Source organism: Ylistrum balloti, unplaced genomic scaffold (assembly GCF_031769215.1).
Source record: "Ylistrum balloti isolate Yb309-2 unplaced genomic scaffold, AGI_CSIRO_Ybal_v1 Utg370974, whole genome shotgun sequence".
Lineage (NCBI taxonomy): Eukaryota > Metazoa > Mollusca > Bivalvia > Pectinida > Pectinidae > Ylistrum > Ylistrum balloti.
The window spans coordinates 471084-497821 of record NW_026782546.1 but is presented as its reverse complement, the minus strand read 5'-3'; the positions used below and the strand labels follow the sequence as shown (position 1 = coordinate 497821).

The 26738-nt window shown below is 33.9% G+C and overlaps 1 protein-coding gene across 2 annotated transcripts; it reads left to right on the top strand.

Annotated features, from left to right (window-relative positions):
• The first annotated feature begins 362 nt into the window (after positions 1 to 362).
• On the top strand, positions 363 to 25800 carry LOC132559816 (protein transport protein Sec24A-like). 2 transcript variants are annotated; one of them, XM_060224442.1, is made up of 23 exons: positions 363 to 636; positions 3221 to 3958; positions 5830 to 5925; positions 6282 to 6371; positions 7704 to 8251; positions 8823 to 9122; positions 9998 to 10116; positions 10778 to 10880; positions 14413 to 14539; positions 14765 to 14874; positions 15388 to 15454; positions 15681 to 15845; positions 16438 to 16595; positions 17125 to 17226; positions 17554 to 17677; positions 18652 to 18810; positions 19021 to 19194; positions 20149 to 20259; positions 20411 to 20589; positions 21177 to 21314; positions 21480 to 21677; positions 22048 to 22151; positions 22394 to 25800. In XM_060224442.1, the coding sequence occupies exons 1-23, from the start codon at positions 555 to 557 to the stop codon at positions 22506 to 22508; spliced, it is 4107 nt and encodes a 1368-aa protein (XP_060080425.1). In that variant the 5' UTR covers positions 363 to 554; the 3' UTR covers positions 22509 to 25800. The 2 variants fall into 2 exon arrangements, with proteins under 2 accessions (XP_060080425.1, XP_060080427.1); XM_060224444.1 differs by lacking the exons at positions 5830 to 5925; positions 6282 to 6371.
• Positions 25801 to 26738: the final 938 nt, after the last annotated feature.

Here is a 26738-nt window from a genome sequence, read left to right as displayed (position 1 = left end):
GAAAATTAACAATTCATAACAACAGAAACATATATATGTGATATATACGTCTCTGCAGATACATATATGTCTCTGGTCGCTGATATAAAATAGTGATAATTACATAATCAAAAAATCAGTAACAGTCTTCAGGAAATTAGAAACCTACTCGAATGTATTTTAGAGACTTCACAAAACTTGAAAATAATGTGTCGATGTGCATGTACATAACTTTAACTTTGTTTGTTTATTTAATGTGAGTCATTGGTATTTTCAAATCAGCATCTGCAAGAGTTACATCCCTTTACCTTTGATTGCCACGTTGATATCGTCTGCGCATGTCAATGTATTTAGATCTATTTCCGCCGCTTAGAAGTTCACAAAATGGACTTTCCATTTCCATTAATTTTTGAGGTGTTTTATGATACAAAGGAACTTGATTTGTCGTTTGCTGCTTGAACAGATAATTAGCTTCAACGTTTGAATCAATTTATTCATATATTGGTATGGGTGTGGTGATATGAGCCACACTAGACCACTGAAGTCATCGTAATCTGCAGTCATATTGAGAGAACATGGCGGATGTGAATAGGCAACAATTCAATCCAAATGGACCATCTCGGCTACAAAATCCACAACAGATGGTCAATAATCAAGGTTTGTATATATAAAAAGTAATATATAATAAACGATGATTGGATGTATGTATCTAGCTTGTTCACGGTTGACAAAAACATCTCAAACAACGTTCAAATTGACGTATTCTGAAACGACATTTAAATTCCACGTTGCAAAGTACACGAACGTTACGACACGTATTGTTATTGTGATAGTGACTTATATTTCGTGTAAGGTTAATGAACAACAGGTATGAATATTCAGTTGCACAATATGACAATACAGACTTAAAGGAATTGCTGTACCCAGGATTTAAATTGTTGATTTGTAAGTTGACTATTTTTTTATCAAGGAATATGTCAGTATTAGACATTTGTTGAAGTTATTGATGTATTGGTGTTTTGAATTTGATTTATTTGTTCTGAAATACAATACTACCAAAATAACACTGATAAGAATTTATTTTACTCAATGAACTACAATATTTATCCACAACAAATAGCATGACATTTTAACAACTTTCGAAACAAGAGGGGAAATGAGCTAACAGTGTTGGTGTCACCATTCAAACAATAATTGTGGAAAGAAACTGTCATTTTTACACATGCATACTGCTAATTTAACAGTAAGCTCTTCATCAATATGATTTTCAAAATAATGTAGCTATGCTCAGAATAAACATTTGTTTCCTTATCTTAGTCTGTTTTAATTATCATGTTAAGTCTTAACGCTCCTCGTACATTTGCAGAAATTCAAACAACATTGTAAACAACACTTTGTATTCCCCCTTCAGTGCCTTTTGTGTAGTCTTTTTGTCAAGATTTTGACTGGTGTTATTCTTTTTAGATTCAGAAAGAGGGGAAGTTACCAAAGATTACATATTTTTGTTAATGAAATAAAGCAGAGTGCCCATGCTTATTTTATTAAATAACCACACAGGTGATCAGGTTTCTGTTCTGTTTTATATCAAAATATGGGTAGATACAGATTATGGAAATTTGTATAGATACTGAACATGACATTACATTTGACCGATTGATATCAGCTTGCAGATAAAGAAAAGATGTTTAATTCATGTGCAGCATTGATGTGAAAATGACAATGTTTTCCACAGTTTCATTTTAATGCCAACCCAGATGGGAATTACACATTTCTCTCACTTTTTCAAGGGCAAAGTTCTGACATTCATCGATTTGAAACTGATATAAAATGATGATAAAACATCAGAATGATACGCATGCATAATCATCATGATTTATTGTAATCACAGATGTTGACACTAACTTTTTTTCCTGGAAGACTGCAAACTGCCAGATTGGAAAGGGGCAGTCTGGGCTGTTTTTTGGGTCCAACTGAAAGGCACAAGAATGAGAGCATTAAAGGCGTAAAGGCCTTAAAACCTATCCTGCAATCTTAACACGAAAGAGCAGATATGATATAATCCATTTTTTATAGAATTTTGAAAAATTATAACAGAACTTTCATTATTAATAAAAAATAATGGCGATCAATTATTATACGGTACCGTAATTGGTTTTCAAAGTTTATTACAGAATTACACTTTTGTAGAAAATAGATGTACATGAGTAATATCGTCAGTTATACCATCTGCCATTTTGAATTGTCTGTATTTTGTATATTTGCAGCAAAACAATTTGTTAACGGTTGTTAAGGTATTCTATCTCCTAAGCTAAATTTAAACTTGCTACCAATGAATATGTTGATAAAACAAATAATCAACAAGACTACTTCTTGGTCATAAATTATGAAACAAAAATCAAGACTTCTTTTTGATTAGGTTCAAATTACAAAAGTTTCAAGATGCAAAGCCAAAAATTTATGAACTTTCCCAGATATTTTCAATTAATTGACTTTTCAATGATTTTTAATTTTTAGTATTTTTTGCAACTAATTTTTAATTATTTTCAATCAACTAGATAAACCTGTTATATGAAACTACTTTTTTATCCTTTGTTAATCTGAAGACATTCTCAAACTGTCATAATTAAATCTACATATTTCCTTTAAATCAAGCCATACTATTATTAAAAAAGTATTTGAATTTACTACATGTAAATTGAATTTAAGTTATTTCAAATAATTTTGAATGGTGTAACATTAATCTGCTACAGCTTTCTGTCAATTTGATTTGGTCAAAACCAAATTTAGAGCCTGACCAAGTCCTGATGGTTTTCCAGTAAGGGAGATTCTTGATTTCCAATATTATTGACTTGTCCATATCTTACATTTTAACATGTATTTTGGGGTAGCACTGTATGATCATTTCATATTTAACTCATCCTGAAAAAGCTATGAAATAATGTTTTAACAGGATCAAATTGATAGGAGTAAAGACCTGAGTTTGAGATTGATGAAAATTTGCAGTTAGTAGCCATAACCTACCTACTTTTGAGATTAATGCTGTAGTTTGTATTGGTGTATGCTGGATTGATAAGAATGCAATGGTCTGTATATGGTCATCTTACTTTCACAAAGCTTGCTTGGTCGGTTTATAAAATGATTATCAAAACATGGAAAAAAGTCTTCAATTAATATACATGCTTTGTATATTAAGTCAGTTACATAAGTAATATTTAACAGTGCATTTTTCTCTATGTTCTAGGAACTTTGCCTCCAGCGTCTGTTGGCATGGGACCCCAAAGATTCCATGCTCCACCTAGACCAATGAAAGGTATGCAGCCAGGTCAAGGACTTCCTGGATCAGGTCCGCCTTCTTCTAACATGAGACCTACAGGAATTGCACCAGGACTACCCCCAAATGCAATGATGCCTCCTCCTATGCCAAGACCAGGTGGCCCACCTCAGACAGCAATGGGTGTTCCTCCCGTAAGCTTTGGAGGTTCTGCACCAAGTGTAAACAACGGACCTGGTTCAAATGTAAATGGATTTAGTGGAACCCCACCACCACTTGCACAGAATTTTAATGGAAATTTGCAACAGGGTAATAGACTCCCCCCTCCTGTATCTATGATGGGCCCTCCAAGTAGTACAATGCCATCTAATGGACCTTCAATTGGTGCACCAAACACCTTTTCACAACCAGGGCAAGTGACAAATGAATCTTCACAAATGTTGGTTGGCTCTAAAAATAATGGACCACCACTAGGGACAATGAATACTTCACAATCTTCATCATTGCCAGGCGGTTTACCTCCTCAGTCAAACAATTTTAACAACATAAGGCCGCCAATTAACATGATGTCCACCCCAAGTAGTGGACAAGGTCCAAGACCCATGATGGGTGGACAACCAACATCATCAAATATGAATCAGAGGCCACCATTTCAAGGTTCAGCTGTTGGACATCAACCTTCTTCAGAATTGCCAGGCTCATTTGCAGGTAAAATAAATCATTGCCATGCTCATCCTTATTCTTGATGCCAAATTGATTTCTGGTCATGTTTATTTACAGAAAGAACATTTTGCATCATTTTGGAAATAAATTGCACATGTATTATTATTGTTACTAAAATTGTGACCTGTAGAATGTTAATTTAAAGACCTCCATAAACTATGAGATTAACTCCAGTATCCTTTCAAATGAGCAAGATGAATGATTGAAGCATGAAGAAATGAATATATCATATTTCACATTTAATCTTGTGGTTTCAACTGGTCTTTTTTTCATGATGTCACATTTTCGCATTTCTTCGTGATTATTTCTGAAAATGAATTAGTTCACTGGCATGGCAACTAGCCTGCAAATGTTACATAAAGTTTTTATTTTGGAGGAAACATTCTTGCTTTTTAAGATACAAAAACCTCAAAGGCCTAGACTTATAGATAATAAGTGAAATATTATAATTCATTGATTGTATTAATTATATAATGTGAAAACTTGAAAAAAGAAAAAGGAAATCACATATATACTTTAATAATCTACCTGTTTGATGAATATTAAAAGTTGTAAAATTTTCTGACTCTTCCTTCCCATGTGTTGTTGAGTGACAAAAACTTTAACAGTTTGTTATGGTTTTTTCTGCACCTGCATGTTCAGTTTAATGTGATGTTTTGAATAACTTGTAAGGGACAAGAATTTAAGAAAAAAACATCTTACTTTCAAAGACATTCCAAGACTTGCACCATTAGAAAAATCATTTATGGTAACCTGAATATGCTGGAAGATTACAAAGGACTATAACCTTGATTTTTAGGTGTAGATAATCCGTAAAACCTGAATGTAACAAGGTTAAACAAATACATAATACTGATACTATGATCAGCTGACATGCAGATAGGCCTAGTTACTACTAGCATGCTATTGAGGACACTTGAAATAAAAAAGATACTAACTTATATTTAGGGATGGTTATAATATATGTGTATAATTACATGCTCAATTATTTTATTATGAATGTCATGGTCACTAGCCACTAAATAAACATTCAAGAAAGGATTAAAGATAGAAAAATAAAAATTGATAAGTGAAATCCCTAAGTCAGGTTCTCTGTAAATTTGTAACTGATGAGTGATGACAGATATACAGCATTTGTACAGTATATCCTTTCAAGTAAAACATTGTCAGATCATAGTATATGTGACAATTCTTATTCACATTTATTACATTTATTTTTAATTAATCTATTCTTCATTTATTTGATTTTTCAAGGCAGTATTGAAAAATATTTTGTTTATCAATATTTTAGTCCAGGGACTAGATGTTGAGTAATACATTGAAAGAATTACTGAAATTCTGTGACAACTTCTGAGGATTAAATACTGTATAACAGTAATTTATCTAGGGTTTATGGTGACATTATACTCTTGATTTTATGGTGCTTTCTCATGTGGAAGTTGTAAATATACATGTATATGGTATTGTTATGTACCTTAATGTAAATGTACTGTCACAGCTGCAACTTTCATAGGCTCATAAATAAAATCTATTATAAAAGTCTTCTGAAAAACTTGTGATTGACTATTCTTATTGGTAGCAATTGGGAGAACTGAGCACTGTATATGTGTATTATAAACAACCACATATCGATTAAATGCAACACTTCTAATAAATTAACAGACATTTCCAAACACAGCTTGTAATACTTTTGTCTACCTTAATGTCATGTAGCCAGAATTTTCTGTATTAAAAGGCGATGTGATCATTTTATATAAGGATCAGGTCCCTATAACTCATGATGTAATATAATATAAGAAAAATGGTGATCATATAGTCATTAGTGTTTTGACTGATGTCTGTCCCCATTATTCTAGAACGGCCTGTTGGTCTGCCGGTACCATTTCATGGCCAGGGCCAATACTCACATCAAGTTGGCATGACACTAACTCCAGGAGTACAAAACACTTCAGGTAGTTATACTAACACACACACTAAAGCTATATAATCTAAAATGTTTTATTATTGGTTTAATGTTAAAATGACAGTGATTCATAATTAACTTCTGCATTTATGATATTTATTTACTAGTTTAATTTTCTTTTAGTTTGTTTAAGTGAAAACTCTAAATTAGTTTTCAGTTAAATTCTGGGAGTTGTCAGCATGTTGCATGACAAGTACATATATTTGAAATACAAATGTTTATCAGCCAATTTTGTCATTCATACAGTTTGTTATATCATGTTTTTGAGGAAGCCATCAGCTGCTTCATACACATGTGCATTAATTGAAAATCTTAAGTAGTAAATATTTGTTTCGGTTATTGCAGAGCCTACATCTCGGAAGTCTTCGAGAGCCCCCTCCCCTCTAGGGAATCAGTTATATGATGCTGTCGAGGGACAGTTAAGTGGCCTTGAGAGTAAGATATTTTTGATATTTGTTAGATTTAAATAAAGATATTAATTCCAACTCCAGTCAAGATTGTGTATCAGAACTTTGAAATACAAGCACTTCGTCATGGTAGAATTCAAAGATGGAAGTAAAAAGTCATACTATCGAAATATGACTGCATATGTACATTTGTATGTCAGTTGTGTGTTAAGTGTAATATAAAAAAAAGGAATTTAATTAAAGCTTAAGTCTGTCTGCATGCCTGAAACTCCAGTGTTGACAGAGCTACCACAAAACATACATCATTTACATGTTCAGTGAGCTTCATACATCCTTGTGTATTTTGATAAATGTACTTGTATTTTTGTTGCAATTGTTACAGCGGAATGTACCAGGAAAACTACTATTTCTATAGATTTTATATGCATGCAATGTATCTTTGCTTTGATACAATATCTAACATGTACCTAGCCTAATATAAACATGCTTATTCCATTGAAACATGTGTCATTTTATCTTTTTCAGGGTATGGATGAATTACTAAATTATATTATTTACTTTTATAAGATATTCATATGATATTCAAAAAAAAAGACATTTGTTTCATATGTGTATGTATACATATATATCTGTCCTGACCATTGAAAGTAAATGAGGTAGAATGGACTTCGTATTTTAGTTACATAAATTAAGGAAAATATGCATGTTAATTCTTAGTTTACATGCTCCTGTGCATTTTGCTTTGTTTTTCAGTCTCTGTCAACAATCATGCACAAAGTTTTCCAATTGAAATCATTGAAAATTGGAATTGACAGGATATATAATCATTTGATATATGCATGCATATAATACAAATACAAATGTTTAATATGATTTGTTACATTCCAAAAATGGGAAGTAGGAGTCAGAAATGGGTATGATTTTTCCATGCCTTTAATAAGTACAATTTCCTTTTAAAAATTAAAGTACCACTGATTTGAAAGAGAAGTAGGGATCAGTTGACTTGAGATTTCATTCAACACCACAAAACCTAGTGTTTGTGGTCGAACATTTGCTCATGGTAAGATGATACTTACAGTAATTTGGAAACTCAAATTTCCAAAGCATTTCACTGTCACATAGGTATCAGAAATGTCTTGAAATTTAGAAAATGATATAAAATACTTGCAACTGTTTTTCAGTACCTTGTTCCTGAAGTACAAGACAGGAGAATGCAGAGAAATATTGATGCTTAGCTTAAATTAATATGGTACACTTCATAGCATATATGTACTGGTTTCTTATTGACAAGTCTCGAAGTTTATGAAAAATATTGAAGGTAAAGCTAACGTTTAACAACTTCTTGGTCATGTAATTTCAGGTGGCGCACAGACACCAAACAGTGTTGGAGGTCCACTCAAATCAATGATGGCACCATCTAGTGTAGGCTCGGTACCATCAAAGCCTTTTAGTGCACAGAGTTCCTTATCCGGCCCACCTACAATGTCTGGAACTCAAACTCATATTTCTGGAGTCCCATCTATGACGTCCGGTGGGCCGCCTCCAATGGCCATGGGCCATGGTCCACCCCCTAGCTCCAAACCCCTTTCTATGTCTGGTGTTCCTCCCCCAGTGACTGGTGGCCCTCCATCTAAGTTTGGTGCCCCTCCCCATATGCCTGGATCCCAACCTCCTATTCCTGGAGCCCCTCCCTCTATGTCTACAGCCCGTCCCCCAATGGCTGGAGGTCCACCACGGTCAATGGCAGGACCCCCAATGCCAGGTGGACCTGGACAGATGACGTTTCCTTCTGGAGGTTTGGCAGGTGGACCCCAGTTACCCCAAGTAGGAGGTGTGAATGCTCTCGCTGGCCCTCCTCTTCCTCAAGGGAATACAAACCAAATGACACAACAGATCGGCCATCCTGGGGTAAGACTCGTTTCAGAAGAAAGATAATCAGAAGGTTTACATGACCTTTAGCAACCCAGATATAAATCTAATCCAGAAATCATAACTTTCATGAGTAGTCTTACATTGGATTTAAAGGGGAAATGCTTGTCCAGTTGAATAGATTACTTGTTAAGATTTTTTTTTTTAATTCATATAAAGCTTATAACATATGTATGTTTTTAGCCCACAAAATTTATTAGCAAAGTAAATTCAACTCTAAATCATCAAATTTTTGTGTCACCTTGATTCTCCTCTTGGACTTAAAACATGACATCATTGTTCTTTTTAAAGATATTTAACAAGTTAATGAGAACTAGTATTCCAATAAAATATCTGCTTGACCCCAGGACTCCAAAATAAATCACTGTTATCTATGGATTGTCTTCCTGTCTATTGCTTTGAGGCAAATTATCAGTTTTGTGGGTGATACCCCACAACAAAATCTGAAGTCCTGGGATATTTTAACAGAGTTAACCAATAGAGTAATTGACCAAGTCAGTTCATGTGTACTTATGCAGATTTTAATTTCAATTTGGTTTCAAATTTGTAGAATAACCTGAATGCACCTTCTAATTCTGGATATGGTCAACCACCTATTCAGAATCAGCCAGGCAACCAAGGTCAGGGATATCTAGGACAAGGTGGAGGGATGTCGGCTCCTCCACGACCAGGCATGCCAGGGCAGTCACAGTTTCCCCCAGGTCCTGGCATAGTTTCACCTAATACACAGGGAGGATCCAATCAGATGGCACCTCCTTTTGGCCAAATGTCTGGTCGACCAATGGGAGGTCCTGTGGGTGTCAGCAATCCCAATACGATGAACAGTGGGTTTGAAATGTTGAGTTTACAGGTAAGTAGAATAGTTTGTTCCAAGTAACCCAAAGACATTTTTAATTGGGTTGAGGCATTTAAGGAGATAAGGTGCAGTAACCTAAAGACATTTTTAATTGGGTTGAGGCATTTAAGGAGATAAGGTGCAGTAACCTAAAGACATTTTTAATTGGGTTTAGGCATTGAAGGAGATAAGGTGCAGTAACCTAAAGACATTTTTAATTGGGTTTAGGCATTTAAGGAGATAAGGTGCAGTAACCTAAAGACATTTTTAATTGGGTTTAGGCATTTAAGGAGATAGGTGCAGTGGGTGTATGCTAGTTTGTCTGCAATATTGATATGTGTTAAAGGACCATAACATCATGTGCTAAATATTTATTACGGTACTTATCTTTACTATTTACAGGTAATGGAATAGATCTGCTGTGTTTAGTAATTCATTCTCCTAGTTTTCATTATTACAAGATCAGTTTTGTCACAAGAGATTGATAATATCACATAAACTGTCACATGACCAAATGCTATTTTAGTGTTACAACCCATTTCATTCTCTGTACATGGATGCAAACGTACAAACATTGTAATGGGAGGCTGCAGAGAAAATGTGAATTAAGTCCACATAATTGTGTAATTCAATAGACAACCTTTAAATATCTTCAAAATGATCTTAAATTACTTAAAAGTTGGCTACATGCATATTACTGTAGTTTTTTTACTCTCTTGTAAATTATATCAAAAGAATATACTGGTGGTCATCAAAATCAAACACACATCCTGTCTTTGACTTGCAGCTTTCTTATTGATCTAAGGGTAGATCCTTTTCTTGTTCAGCTATGGTTATTGATAATCTAGAAAGTGAAAATTCTACAATGATGTTTTGCTTACTTTATTCAGGACACTGGAGGAAGGGTTGTGAATCTTCTTCAGGAGAAAAGACTTATTCCAGCTAATGGAGTAGAGACGCCAAAACCAAAGCTACCACACGACCATAAAAAAGTTAATTGCAGTCCTGAGTAAGTGTTGTGTAGTGCTGCTTTCACGAGGGAAAAACAAGAGGTTCACATTCACCAAAAAATAATTCTTAGCTTAGTACTTGTACAGCTCTATATAGATGTTTATTCTCGTCATTAGTATGTAGAGTACATATGATAATGATCAATAGAAATTCAATTACTGGTAATCATAATTTCAGATGGCATTGTTACATTATTTGCTTTTTAAATAGTAATAAAAAATATCAAACAACATTAATCTATTTGGTATGATAATGAAAGAAAACATATTTATCAATGGAGCAGTGAACTTTTTGACCTCTCCAATAGTACTGTGTTCCAAGGGACTCTTTATTTTAAATTTGCACTACTTAGCATTAGAAATTGATACTGGCGAGTCCCATGTAAACAAAATGAAAACAAACTAGTATTCATGTAGGTGCTTATGAAGTATCATTATACAATTTAAACACGGCGTGGATCATGTTTGTCTGAAGTGTAAGTTGAAATATTTATTCACATTTCCTGTGAAGAGTGTATTTTGAACCCCATAGTGAAGTGTAATTTAGAAAACAAACAATAAGATGTTTTAATTACCTGATAACTCTTTATAATTGTTTAATTTTGATAATGCATTTTAGTGTTTTCATGATATGAATATTTTGATTTTGTCATTTTTCAGTGTGTTCCGTTGTACCTTGACATCGATTCCGCAGTCGTCATCATTGTTGAACAAGTCTAGGCTACCATTAGGCATCCTCATTCACCCATTTAAAGATTTATCAGTAAGTATTTATTTTGAAAAACAATAGCTATCATTTTATTTGCTCGGAAGACAGGTCATGAAACCAACTTGAGGGTTTGCTTTCAGTGTTATATGGGATATTAATTATATGTCCAGGGAATTTTGTTGCATAATGCATGCTTTATTACTTATCTAAAAGCTTTGTTGGGTAAGCATGGTCACTAAAATGATTTAGGTAACTAGGGTGTCTACTTAGTTTTAGCTTTCTGTATGATTTCCTTAGAAATGATAGATTACATAGACATTAAACAGTATGTGTAATAAGCACCAAACACCTCCCATTAAAATCCTTAGGCTGTATCAAAGATTAGACACAACTTTTGTAAGTTGTACAGTTGATGTTTGGTGGTATGTAAATGAAGACTGCAAATCACTTCAACTTCGCATGGTATTTTTTTTCGTGTTAATTAGCAAGGAGAACCAATCATGAATTAAAATTGAATGAATCTCTCGATGACATCCTTGTTATTCCATTGTAAACTTACTTAATTTTACCTCCATTTACACTTCTGTTGAATTTAGATAAACCTTATCATATTGTCACAAAGTGTTTTGCTAGACACATATTACTACAAATTTAAACAGCTTTAGAACTTAGTACTCTTGTATTGCTGGCTATACAACTTAACACTTCATTCAAATGTGTAGCTACAGGTCAGAGGTTGAGCACATGTGCCATTATAGATATGATTGTAAATCCCCATTGCTAACTTTTTGTTGGAAAGGTGCTGAAATATTTACGATAACAGAGTTTATAACATGCAAAATACCTTTTTATATCAAATTACAAAATAAACAGTAGGAAAACTTTGAAAGACTTTACGGTTTGTACATCTACTGTGTAATTAGTATAAACATGCACAAAGCATAACATTTAACACTGCACAATACATCTGAGGTGTTGAAGTGCTGTCATCTCGCCTTGAAGTCACTTCACTCTTCATTTTGTCTCTATACTGGCCTATACTGGTAAATACAATTCAGTATGGACAGTTTTTTTGCACATAAGCAAAATGGCGGCAAATATGAAGCTATTGGTTGGCAAAATAGGAGCAATCAATTTCTCTAATAGCTATCATTCGCAAGTTTGAAATCATTTCTCAACCAGTGTTAGAAAAATAAAAAAATTTGCAAATATGTCTGCAGATGTGAGTTTGCAAAATTAAGTATTTGCAAAATCGAAGTTGTTTACAGTGTACTGATTCTAAATACTGCTCTCACTAAAATTCCTTGAAAATTATTGTTTCAAACAGGTTGGTTTTGTTAGTTTTGCAGTATATAGTACATATTGCTTTAAAGAATTTGTGATGTCACTCCCCGTACATGTGTTGGATGCTGCAACATCATTAACTGCATAGACCGTGTGCACGGAACTAATTAACCCTTACTCTTTTGGGTTTGAGAAGATTTTCTTGGGTACAAACTTTTCGTTTGACTTTTACACAAGGCTATATTGCTATCTGCAGCAAAACAGACTGTTTGATTTGACGTGATTATATAGCCTCCAGATTTCTGTGGTTGTGATGATTGCTGTGTAATATTTACCAAGCAGTGTCCTTTGTTTTGTTCAATGTGAACTTTATGAAAGTAAACAATTAAATTCTACTTTTCTCTCCTGTTATTTTTAGATTTGCGATGATTTTGGCGAAAATGGAGTAAGAATTTTTCACTTGACTTCTGATTTCTTTCCGAGTAATGTCTAAAACGCATGGGCTGTATCACTGTCTACTGTACAGACTGTGCTGGATTTGATATATCATCTCATATTTACATTTTAAAATGCTATAATTTGCAAATGCAGTTTTGATTTTAGAATAAGAATATGATTGTTAGTGAAAGTTAAGTTGTGTTTGATTTGACTGTCTGATTTCATAGGCATTAGAAATACTCTTTCACTGTAAAAGGTGTATCAACAGTGAAATTATATATATGAACAGGATATTATCTGTTTTTTCATTGATGTCATCATTGTGTACAGCCTCTTAAACTACTGAAAATACTTGAAAGCACAACAAAAAGAACTTCACACATCAGAACAAATGACTAGATTCCAATTGAAAACTGTTTAGGTCCCAATTCATTGAGTAATGTTAGTTTCAAATACCTGACAGAAACATACAGAGCTTGTTATATTTTTTGTGGAAAAATGTTCATTTACTTGAATGATTCGTCTTTTTCAAATATCATTATGTTCTGCAAACAAGTTTGGAGCATAGTCTTTTTACTCCTATTCTTCTTATGCGATTTCAATAAGATGTGGTATGTAGGTTCATTATGGCACTACAAATATACAACTTTTCTTCGATAGAACAAAATGGCCACTGTGTGTTATCTGCAGGACTGGCTTCTGATTAATTGACATTTAGATATCTAATTTTGTTAAGGTGTGTGTCATGGTTTTATTAATGAATAACATTTTTGTATGCGTTGGGCAGTTTATGTGAGATCTTGTCACAGCTAAAGTTTAGAATATTGGTGATATTCAACACAGCTTCACTTCACTGTGTTCCTTGGAACATTTAGTTGTTTGCAGTCATCAAAGATCCATTTCAAACAATTTTCCATTTTTAGTTTAATTTTCACTGAATAGCATTTATTATTGGTTTGAAGTATCTAAACAAGTAAAATATTTATTTACGTTGACTTGAGTTCCTCTTTGATAGATCAACTTTAAATTCACAGCAGAATTCTTCTTCTTGGTAATGAAAAGAAGACTTATTCAATAATTACATGATTTTTCTCCAAAGTAAGAAAAAAAAACCCAGAAATATGAAGTTAAAGAAATCCTGCACCAGTTGTCTACAGTAGTACAATGATACATACAGTATTCCAAATATGTATTTTGCTAGTGGGTGAATTGTGTTGTCTTGCTTGCTGTGGAGAGGGAATCTATAATGTTCATAAGATAGAATATTTTAGCAGTTTTTGTTCAGTATTTATATGATGTGTTCCGTGGTATGAACATTTTGGTAATGGATGCTATGTACTGGATCCTTTGTAGTCACATGTATTTTATTTCAGAGTATACAAACCACAATGTCAAGTGATCCCCTTTTCCCAATAAATGTCCTCCCTCAAATTTCAGTCATTCGCAAGTTCATGTATATTCATAGCTAAATTATAGTTTTTATGGATTTTTTTTAATTTCACACATTTTGCATTGTTTTTTTTTATGCTGGTTTGTTTTTTCTTATAGGTTGATTATTTTAAAATTCAAAACAAAGTACTTATTCAAAGTATATTTTAATGTGGTTTTATAAACTATCTTTTTTAAGTGATCAACTTAATGTCAGAATTAACTTTCAAAATTTGGCTGAAGATATGATAACTTGGCAAGTTTATTGTGTACTTATATGAGTAAGCAAATACAGAACCTAGTTGACCCAGAGCTATAATTATCATTAATGTATTAGACTCATGCAGGTTGGCTAAATTTAATGTTATCAATTTGTTGTCCATCAATTTTTTTTTATATTTTACTATTTAGGTATGTCCTTTTTATATATTTTCAGCAGTTACCTGTTATACAGTCGAGTGTCATTGTGCGATGTCGATCATGTAGGACCTACATCAACCCTTTTGTGTCCTTTGTTGACCAGAGGCGCTGGAAGTGTAATTTATGTTATAGAATTAATGATTGTAAGTACTAATTGCTGTTTCAATTATGTATGTTTTCTCAGAAAGGCAGTGTTGGGTCACCAGCACCATTATATGGAGTTTTTGCTCTAACATCTGACATTCTGTTATAAAATGCGTCAAAATGTTTTTATAAGTTAGCCACTTTGATTATGAAATGTTGAATTCTAGCAGTATAACCATTATGTGTTGTCATCTCATTGATTTACTCTCAATTGCACATTTCAGTGCCAGATGAATTTCAGTTTGATCCAGTGAGTAAAACATACGGAGATCCTCAGAGAAGACCAGAGATCAAATCAGCTACGATAGAATTTATTGCACCATCAGAGTATATGGTGAGTAGAACAAGTTTCCATGTTTTTAAAATCCATAAAATTCAAATTTATTCACACACTCCTCCAAAAGTAGGTAATTTGGGTGATTTTTAAATATTTTACTTACGAATAGGTAAATGGACATGGATTATCCAGATTAGAAAGGAAAATGCCTGACAATGTATGTACATATACAGATCCATTGCAGACAGATTCCCTAGGCATGCACATCTGCTGTAACCATACATGCATAAGTGCACCTAGCTCATGGAAAAAAACTCCCTACTTTACCAATTCCTTATTACCATAACCATCACATATCTTCCCTAATCACAACATGCTTTTCCTCATACAGTACTCTCATATTAGTCAACATAGATTTAATTTCCAGTGTCTGAAGTATTTCCTGTATGTTTTTGATATGAATATATTGAGGGCTTTCAAACTTAAGATCAAAATATAATCTTATAAGCATTGTATAGAACAAACTATTTACAAGGTTAAAAAATTTATTTTGTGATGTTCTCTCTGCAGTTACGACCACCCCAGCCTGCAGTGTATTTGTATCTATTAGATGTGTCTTTTAATGCAGTAGAAACAGGTATGTCTTGATTACTCTGTAAATCTGATTAAAGATTTAGGTCAGTTGTAAGTTTTTGTTTTAAATCTGCTGATGTGTGGATGTGTTGAAAAATATTGATTTTGTTGCAAATGTATTCTCATTGCTCATTAAATTTTGAAGTTACCATGTATTTGGTTTTTTTTCAAGTGTGAATGATTTGTTGACCTGATAATGGCATGTTTAAACAAACTCTATTTGAATGCAGGTTACTTGAGAATATTTTGCCAAACCCTTTTGGATGAATTAGATAAGATTCCTAAAGACAGCAGAACACAGGTTGGGTTCCTGGTGTACGATGCCTCACTCCACTTCTTCAATCTGGCCGCAGGACAGTCACAGCCACAGATGCTTATTGTCTCAGACCTTGAAGGTTTGTACAACAATATAAATGTTAAAATGACAGTAAAGGTAGCATCAGTTTTCTGCGCTGTCTCATTTTTAAAAAAAATATATATAGCTCGTTGGGAGACTGGTGTTAAAATTGAAAGGTTGCTGTTACTGATGATCATAATGTGATATAGAAGCATTTTCTCTTGAGTTGAAATTTGATATCAAAAGTTACTTTATGTACTTGAAATCAACATTTTGCATTATCCAAGACAGAAAAATTCTCCTTACCCTATCATAGATATGATTGTTAACTTAAACCTGGAAATGATATAGCAGATTTAAGCTGACATATGTGCTTTTAAATTAGATGCTTGATTTTATCAGTATCGGTATTAAGCAAATATTTATCACTGTAATTGTGTATTTCGAAACTTGTGATCTTGTCCATGCTGTTTTTAGAAAATGCCTCTTGGGCCTCAGTTACTATTCTAGTAAATTAAGTGTAAATGTGTGTATCAGTTTATTTATGGGAAAAAAATGGAGTGTGATGCCGGACCAAATATGTTTTTTCCCCAAAGTAATATGTTTTATTGGTGCTTAACCATGATGTTACCATATTGTTTGTATTGTAGATGTGTTTCTACCCTGTCCAGACAACCTTCTAGTGAATTTACAGGAAAGTAAGGAACTGGTCATTGATCTGCTCAATCAGCTGCCTAATTTATTTGAGGGAAATATGGAAACTGGCAGTGCCTTGGGACCAGCTCTCCAGGCTGCATACAAACTTATGGTGAGTCCTCCCTGAAAGTTAACAATGTTAAAAAGAAATTTGGCTGGTTTGACATTCAAGGTGAAACACAATTATTGTTCCACAACAAAGCAACATATCTGTACTGGATATGGGAAAGGAAATGTGATAGATAAAAGTCCACATGCATGGTGTTTACAATTTTCTGTCAAATATATAACTATAAACAAGTAATCAAATGTGTTGTATTTTAACTTGTACCAAATATTAATACAATACTGGAAATTATGCAGATACTTCTGAAAAGTTACTATATAGTTATACTTGGCCATTTTGTTTTAGAGAGGTACAGTTGGCCACCTCAAACTTACCGTGCCTTAAGTTCCACTGGCCAGTCTCTGTCTCGATGTGCATCTTTGTTTTTTCTTTCAGGTTCAGCCAGTCCAACTGTCTCATTTACTGTTTGAAAATTAACCATACATGAACTGTTAATTTTTTTCTGATGCCAAATTTGTGTTGTATGCACTTTTCATGTATTGTTACTTCAAGTGGTTTGTACCTGTTATTTTAGGCATCAAATGGTGGACGTGTTACAGTAATGCAGACAGTTTTACCTACAGTAGGGCCAGGTGCCCTTCAGGCCAGGGAGGATACAAATCAGAGAACAACCAAGGTATAAACCCATATGTTCAAAGTTAAATAGACATCTCATATTCTGATTTAGAAGAATAGAATTACAGAGTCCAGCAGTATGCCTCATGTAAAAAATGTCATTCGCTTCTACTGCTAATTGGTCTTGAAACTTGACCTGAAGTATTTTAATGCAGCGTAATGATCCACAGCTATCCTTCTCATTCTGACAGCAGTTTGCCTAGACAAAACATATGACATATGTCCCTGACATCACTCATGTAAAAACTAGAGTAAGGGGATAGATATTCTGGAAGCCCTACTCTCTTTTTTCAGCCTGAATTATTCTGAGAATGTTTTATCATTTTAGAATGTTTCAAATCTGGGACCAGCCACTGACTTTTATAAGAAGTTAGCCCTGGACTGTTCAGCTCAGCAGACTGCTGTTGACCTGTTCATGATGAATGGCCAGTATGCAGACCTAGCCACCGTCTGTAAGTAATTCAGTGCATCAGGTTTTGTCTCATCTGTCACATTTATCCAGTAGATCAAGACTCAGTACAGTAGGTTTATATCTAATGTTGCCCTTGTTTGATCAGTTTTTGGGTAGAAGTAGTAAAAAGATGCTTTGTTACGTGCTGGAATGTTGAAGTCCTGATACTGTTCGGGTTGTTGTATATCTATTGTGGTGTAGGCTATGTGGAAATCGTAATGTTCACATGCCTTCAGGAACTGATACGTACTGGTTAAATCTATGCTTGTATTTATACTAAAATGTCATTGAACTATTGGTGAAGTTATATCACACATTAGATAACAGCCCAACAAATATTGAGTATTACATGAGTAGTTGACCGAGACTTCTACATGGGAATGGTCATAGATTAGGTTGTTTTCCACAAGATATATAAACACTGACCTTCATGCGAACTGTCTAGATAGGGCTCAGGTTATTACATATATAATCAGGGAATGAAGAATGAATTAATACATGGGCATGTGTAGTAGATTAAGTAACAACAGTATGCCTCTGGCTACTGGTCAATACATAATTGCCCAATGTTCTATAGATGTCGGTAATAAATTTAGCTGGTCTCATTCTGGCATTTAAATTATTTAAAATCTGACATATGTCTAACTGAATACAATTTTAAATAATTTACTTAACTCACATATTAACTTTTAATAGTTCAGTAGGTAGAGATTAGTCATGTGATGTATGCAGCTTTGATGTAGGGAGGGATCAGTCTTGTGATGTATACACAGATTAGTCAGGTGCTTTGTACACCTTTGATGAAAGGATTGATTAGTGATGTTTGCAGTTATGATGTTTTTGAGGTTGGTAGGAGTATTATCTATTTTGAAACATCTAAATTAGTAAAATTTGTGACAATAATCCAGTATGCATTATGTTTGATATTGTTATGATGATTGAAACATTGTTGATAATATTTGCTCTGTGTTCCAGCGTGTATATCCAAATACTCCGGAGGATCAGTGGAGTACTATCCATCCTTTCATGCCGTGAAGAATAAATCATTAGCAGATAAATTTGAAGAGGATCTGCGCAGGTATTTCACCAGAAAGATTGGATTTGAAGCAGTCATGAGGATACGTTGTACTAAAGGTAATTACACATTGCTATCAAATCACTATTTTGAAAAACATATTTTTTATTTCTTTGTTTTTGCCTTCGTTACTGGAGCTTTATTTTTCCCCATCTTTTCCTTATAATGTTATGCTTGATTGTGGTATGCAGTAATACAAGTTTGTAAATGATTGATTTTCCAAATTTTTATACAAGCATATTTACATGGTATTTTCTTGTAAACTTCAGGACTAAGTATACATACTTTCCATGGCAACTTCTTTGTCCGCTCAACTGACTTGTTATCTCTACCAAACATCAACCCTGATGCTGGGTTTGGTATGCAGATGTCAATAGAGGACTCTCTCACCGAAGCCAGCACAGCTTGCTTCCAGGCTGCCCTCCTGTACACTTCTAGTAAAGGTAAATATCCAGACTGCCCTCCTGTACACTTCTAGTAAAGGTAAATATCCACACTGCCCTCCTGTACACTTCTAGTAAAGGTGAATATCCACACTGCCCTCCTCTACACTTCTAGTAAAGGTAAATACCCAGACGGCTCTCCTCTACACATCTAGTAAAGGTAAATACCCAGACTGCCCTCCTCTGCACTTCTAGTAAAGGTAAATATCCACACTGCCCTCCTCTACACTTCTAGTAAAGGTAAATGCCCAGACTGCCCTCCTCTGCACTTCTAGTAAAGGTAAATATCCAGACTGCACTCCTCTGCACTTCTAGTAAAGGTAAATATCCAGACTGCCCTCCTCTACACTTCTAGTAAAGGTAAATATCCAGACTGCCCTCCTCTACACTTCTAGTAAAGGTAAATACCCAGACTGCCCTCCTCTACACTTCTAGTAAAGGTAGATACCCAGACTGCCCTCCTCTACACTTCTAGTAAAGGTAGATACCCAGACTGCCCTCCTCTACACTTCTAGTAAAGGTAAATACCCAGACTGCCCTCCTCTACACTTCTAGTAAAGGTAAATACCCAGACTGCCCTCCTCTACACTTCTAGTAAAGGTGAATATCCAGACTGCTCTCCTCTACACTTCTGGTAAAGGTTGCTTTGTGTTGGTAGGGGACTGTGATTTACCATCTTGTCTTGTAAAATTACTCCATGTTAAAATGTATCGTTTAGCCCTACATAGCTGAATTTCTCATTGCTTTTATATCTCAATCCTGGTGATATGGAGAAGTTGGGACATGAAAGACATTTACCTGCATATAATTCTTGTTCATCATATCACCTGTAAATCAGCGAGGTGGAGGAAAGGCAAATATAAGTATTCATGATAAAAACAGCGGGGTTTTAACATTGAAGTTGTTTAAATGTATTTTGATGCCTGAATAAATAGTACTTGTTTGTTTGTAAAGGTGAGAGGAGGATACGTGTTCACACTATGTGCCTACCTGTGACAAACCAAATCAGTGAAGTTATAGCAGGAGCTGATCAGAAGGCCATTGTTAGCCTCTTAGCTAAGATGGGTAAGTGGAGCTTATTCATGCTGAATCCCAAATTAATTTTCCTAAATGAATTTGTTACATGGAATGTAGTTAAATCTGAATTTCAAGTTTTAATATCTCCTTGTGTGTATGTAAATTCATGACATAGATGTTTCCTACTTCTACTTTGAAGGTGCCGATCGAAGTGTCACATCCAGCATGTCAGATGCACGAGAAGCATTAATCAATGCTGCTATCGACTCCCTGTCCTCATTTGGAAGTACTCTTCCTGCCTCACAGAGATTAGGCTGTCTACCCACATCATTTTCCATCAGATTGCTCCCCGCTCTAGTCCTTGCCCTGCTCAAAAGTGTAAGTCATTTGAAATAGTATGTGATGAATTAATTCCACCTGTCTTTTTTGTATATCATGGAGGAATGCTTGGTTAGTCAAAAATGTACGGCTGTAAGTAAATTTCAAGCATTGATGGTATATATATTAATTTTATGTCATGGGTTGAAGGTAAAGTCATAGAGTGATTAAAAAGAAACTCTCTTAGAGGAAAATCATATTTGTCCATCTTGTTCCCTGTCATGAAATGATGAACTCTTGATTTTAAGAACACGTGTTTTTGAACTACAAAGTAGGATACTGATTGATATTGGATAAACAGAGAAGAAAACTCACTTGTTTCTCTTTGTTGAAAAGTAACCCTGTCAATTTCATCATAGGTCAGAGATAAAAGTGTGAGGTCACTTTGGGGCTCGAGTATCGCAAGATTAACTTGGAAGTTTTTTGGGTGGTTGAACTTGAAAGATATGAAAAGCAGGACAAGAAAGAAACAGGATAACAAAAGCTGGGATATTTTGAATAAATTTTTATGTTTATGTAATATGTAAGTTTTATATAGAATTAATGCAGACATTTATACTTAACAAAGTACATCTATCTCATTTTAGACTGCTTTCCGCCATGGTGTCAACACCCGATTGGATGACCGTGTGTTTGCCATGCAACAGTGTAAGAGCCTTCCTGTGCAATACCTGCTTCAGACGATTTATCCTGACTTGTACCCTGTACACAACATTGAGGGATGTGTAAGTATTCAATGTTTTTCTCAGATATAAGCACAATGTCCTGAAAAATGTAACTTTAATGTGTCCATTCATACTGATGATTGTTGCTATTTTCATGCAGTTTATTCCTTTTTTGAAATAGAAAATTAAAGTTCTTATGAAATCGTTTTGCTTGCCTCCCTACAGCCTGTAGAGGACCATGATGAGGAAGAGATAGCAAATCCAGTGCGTTTACACCTGTCCTCTGCCAACGTTGACCGACAGGGTGTTTACCTGTTGGATGCGTATGATGTAATATACTTGTACGTGGGCAGTGCCATCAACAACCAGTACTGCCAGGATGTGTTTAATGTACCAAATTACCAGTCTATCACAGATGGTCTGGTATGTATGCCTTAGTAACAGAGGTTTTGTAAATATGGGATTTAGGTATCATTAGTTAAGCATGAAATATATTTGTTTTAAATAGATCCAAGATTTACTGTCAAAGAGGAAGAACAGCTTTTCTGTAACGTACTTTTGTTCATTGGAGAATTTTCAGTGATAAATACCATCACAGGTATTAGGATTTCTTATGAATATTTCATCCATACTTTAGAAAAGGTTCCTAAAACAAATAATATGAAAACTTCATTATGAAAGGAATAACTGATATACAAGTCTGATTGAATTGGAAGTAATATCACATTACCTTGGTATATATGTCTGATCAATTAGAAGGAATAACTTGTAATATTTTTTATCTTGTTTACAGATCGATTTACCTGAATTAGATAATCCTGTATCAGAAAAGCTTCGTAACTTTGTCAGCTTCTTAATGGACAATAGACCTGGAGGCTGTTGCTTCTTAGTCATAAAGTAAGTTGAAATGTAATTAGAAGTGTTAATAATCCTGATAAGCAATTATATTTTTGATTATAAAGTGATTTGGACAGAGTATTGATAAAAAAAATAATAAAAGATTTTTTTTTTATGTCAGTTTTAATTTTAACCTTATAATCATTCAATAAAATATTTGGATGTTTCAAAAATCCATAGAATTAAAAGTGTATTTAGTTTGAGAAGAGAAATAATCATAAGCATTAATATTTCCTTTGCAGAGAGGAAAGTAAAAACCGCCTGACATTCTTTGGATATCTGATTGAGGATAGAACAGAATCCACAATGTCTTACTACGAGTTTCTACAGCACATACAGAAACAGGTGAAAAGTTGACGAAGGCCGTGACCTTTAGAACATATCTAACAAAGGCATTGTGACAGTGCTGGAATGGATTGACAGGAAAGGGACAGACATGCCTGACTATTGTGATACTAAGACAACTATAGTATGTCTGGATGTCCCCCATGATAGTGACTTGACCGGCTCATAGACAAGGCTTCCAAGGCTGTATAGAACACTACAAGAGGTTCCCATTGTTCAATAATAGAGTATTGTACCAAAATTATAATTGAATTACCTGTGATAGATATTTAAGGATTTAAGGAGAAAATTACTTGCATTGAATTATTTAAGCAAAAGTACATACTGAAACAGATTTCTTTGTACCATGGCAGTTAATGAATTCATAGTAGTGCATATTGAAGGAAAGGGACCTCATGTGTTGCAATGCAATGAATTGACCCAAAAGAGTGTTTCTGTATCACATTGATTTGAACCCTAATGTTATTATAGCTCATTATTTAAAACAAATGTTTCAAATAAATTCATGCTTAAAAAAATATTAAAGTTGATTTATGTTTGAAATTATTATGTTGAGTAAATTTGAGTGTTGAAATTACGAATAGTGAATGAAATAAATAACACGTGGTCATCTAATGCAATATTGTATTGTGATACACCAAAGTCATCTTCATTTGCTGTACATGTATTAACATTTACAAAAGTATTACAAGGCAAACTAAGAAATACGTTTTAGTATTACAAATAAATAAAACTACAATACAACATATCCCCAGCACCATTCTTGAACCTGAGAAGTCTTGATAAAATGGTAATCAGAACCTTCAAGTTTTCAAATGTCAAAATAATGGTATGTTACAGATATCATTGTTGTAATGTTTTGTGGAAGTAATGTCTGTTTGAGGAATAATAGGCCACAAGACTAAACCTGAATTGATGCGATTCTTTTTTTTTTTTATCTTAAATCAAGTAAGTTGCCTACAGTCTTGGTATTTACCCGTGATAAACCAACCAAGTCATGGATTGTCATAATCTAGTCAATGACCAAAGAAGGAATGGTTTTCATCACCTATGTGCTTCACTTTGTATAATTTCCAGAAAGTTTAGCATAATAATTTTCATTTTATTTCCTTGAAATTGTTCACTGATGGTTTAATTCATTTCTTTTTAAAATAAATGTATGAATTTTCATCAAAGGAATGTTTTTGTATATTATGTGCACTAAATTTCTCTCATAGCATTTATATTTTAAGCATTACACGAAATGCTGCCTTTGTATAAAAGAAATTTTCCTGAAAATCAATTAACAGGGCCAAATGGAGCATTCAGTTTCGCCTTTGAAGTGAACACATACCATCAAGGTCTTTGTTTAATGTTTTCACTAAGAGTTTTGATCATTAGATTTTAGGAATATGCCTGTTTCACAAACAATATTATATCAGATTTTAGTCAGCATATCATAGCCTTGCAAAAATATCCTAATGATGTAGGCCAGCATTTGTTTAGAAAGCAAATGGAATATCTTTATTTTGTGGTGTAGCATTAACTGAATTTTTTGGCATACAATTCAAATTTTTGTGATAGTGAGAACAAATATTCCCAAAGTATGTTGTTTAGAAGGAAATTGAGAAAAAGAAGAAAAAAGGAGGATAAGCCAAATGTAAAAGTTCTTACCTGATTTTTTATGAAATGAATTACTGTGCATTCAATGTTCAGAATCTTGTCCAAGTTGTGTTCTAGTTGTACAAGTCTTTCCTTTGTTGTGGTGAAATTTCACTACTTATATAAACAGAACTGACTTTATTTCACGTTGTTGAAATTTAATGCTTACAAGCTATTAAAACCTGAAATAAAGCAAAATTTTAAAAACGTCGAATGTACCACAACTGTGATCATGACTATCTTATGATTACTGTGATCTTATATACAATGAACATTGTAATCTTACGATTACTGTGATCTTATATACAATGAACATTGTAATCTTACGATTACTATGATCTTATATACAATGAACATTGTAATCTTACGATTACTGTGATCTTATATACAATGAACATTGTAATCTATGAACATTGTATCCACAAGTATAGGTAGCTTGAAACATGCTTTTCCTGTTGACCAGCTAACACTATAGATGATAATGAAGGTAGAGCTTTTCATTCCTACTCAAGTCTAGTCTTTGTTACTTCTGACACTATGATTTTGATGTGAGAAGGAATTGAGGAGAGTGGTGGATCTGTTATATCTCATCAACTTCTTTACAACAGGCCTTTACCGTTTGTATTTGTGTGTTTATTCTTTGCTCAATTCTTGCAATGTATTAGAACATAGATGGTTCTAGTCTAATACTTCAGCCAACATAAAGGTTATGTCCAAGTTGTCTCAAACAAGTTTAAGATTAAAATTTAAAAAAAAACTGTCCCAGTTGTCACCATATTACACATCATTTATCTTGTATACATCATCCTTAAAAGATATAACCTCATGTAAACTTAATACTGATCATAAGGGCTGCTATCATTTTAGTACAAGATAATAGTAACATGTTTGTTTAAAACATATATATGAACATCTGCATCAATTCTTTTAGATGTCTAAAATTATTTATGCATGCTCTTCTAAACAGATTTAATTTTTACCAAGTCAGATGATTTTTTCATTATTTTGTGATTTGCAGGGTAGATTATATACAATCAGTTTTAATCATGTCACCATTCCTAATGGTCTGTGAGGACTTAAGTGAGAAAGTCATAACATTACTTGTAGGGGTGGAGGAGCTTAATCAGATGATAAATGATTAATTTATAACATTATGCAATACCACATCTATTCTAGTGAAAATCAACAATATCCGTGATTTTCAGTTCCTTCCCAGTGTACAGAACTGTAAACCAAGATGATATCAGTAACACAACATGGCAGTTACTGTTGTTAATTATAGCGATGCCACTTAAAAGTCTGTGTAAAGTGAGAAAGTGAGAAGCATGTTTGAAATTATTTGTATACAATGTATATATGGTTTTATTTATGTATCAAGAGTTTTTATTTGAAGACACTTCAATGAGAATGGTGCTTATACTGAAGTGTGTTAAAAAAGTGTTTGTGGTCGATTTTTGATTATTTCCCCCTTGGAATTACTTGTAAATATATTTTCTATTGTAATATAATGAAACATCACCATGGCAAAGCTTACCATATGAAAATCAAGTGTTTTGAACATACGCAAGAGTTGTTTATCTCTCCTTTCCCATGCCTGTATGGGTAATTGAGGGATGAGTTGTGATATGAACACTCAAATCAATAATAAAATCATCAACAGTAACATGTTTGGGCTTTGTCATCAATTTTGCTGTCGGCTCTAAGATCATGTTTGTCTAATTTCCCAGAAGTGGACTACATCAGATAATGTACTTTTTCAATGCTGGAAACATTTTGTGCACCGTCCGAAAAAATATTCCTATTAGAAATTTGTTTGAACTTCATGATGATGCAAGACAACCTGGAGCCGGTTAGCTGCATATGTAGAACAATAAACACCATGGCAGCCAACTAGGAAATCCATTTCAAACTGCTAATATTTCCCTTCTTGTGTTGCTAGATATATTAGACAATCATGTTAAGAAAAAGGTCCTGAATAAGTTTATTTGGTCATCTGACTCGAAGGATCAGAATGACCTATAGCCATCTTGTTTCGTCCATCGTCGTCCACTGTACATAAACTTTCCATTCAAATGACTTCTCAATAATCAAACGGCCCAGATTTCTGATATTGGGACCTGTGGCATGATTGGATAAAGGGCTATCAAGTTTGTTAATATCAATGAACTTGACCATTTTTCAAGGTCACAGGGGTCAAATATGTCATACTCTTTAAACTTCTCAAGAACCAAAAAATCCCAGGGAGCTGATATTGGGCCTGTAGCATGCTAGGATGAAGAGCTACAAAGTTTGTTCACCTTGACCTACTGTCAAAGTCTTAGAGGTCAAAGTGTTGAAATGCATAAGCAACTTATCAATAACCAAAAGGCCAGGGGGCTTGATATTTGGCTTGTAACATGTTTTTTCACAAGAAATGTGTCACGAGTAATCGCATTTGTGTAGTGCATATGAAGAATATAATTTCAAAATTGCAGAAAATGTCTACTGAATATAGGCTGTAGTGTAGGCCTCTTTCATATATAGGTTCAGAGTCAGATGACCCTGAAGGCCTGTGGGCCTCTTGTTTCTATTAATTCTGATTAAAAAGGACCTGTAATTTAT

What these genes read in the sequence shown, in the direction of transcription:
- LOC132559816 (XM_060224442.1), top strand. Translation starts at nt 555, where the DNA reads ATGGCGGATGTGAATAGGCAACAATTCAATCCAAATGGACCATCTCGG. An exon ending in TTGAAATGTTGAGTTTACAG is followed by an intron (nt 9,123 to 9,997) that starts GTAAGTAGAATA and finishes TACTTTATTCAG; the next exon opens with GACACTGGAGGAAGGGTTGT. An exon ending in CCTGTACACTTCTAGTAAAG is followed by an intron (nt 19,195 to 20,148) that starts GTAAATATCCAG and finishes TTGTTTGTAAAG; the next exon opens with GTGAGAGGAGGATACGTGTT.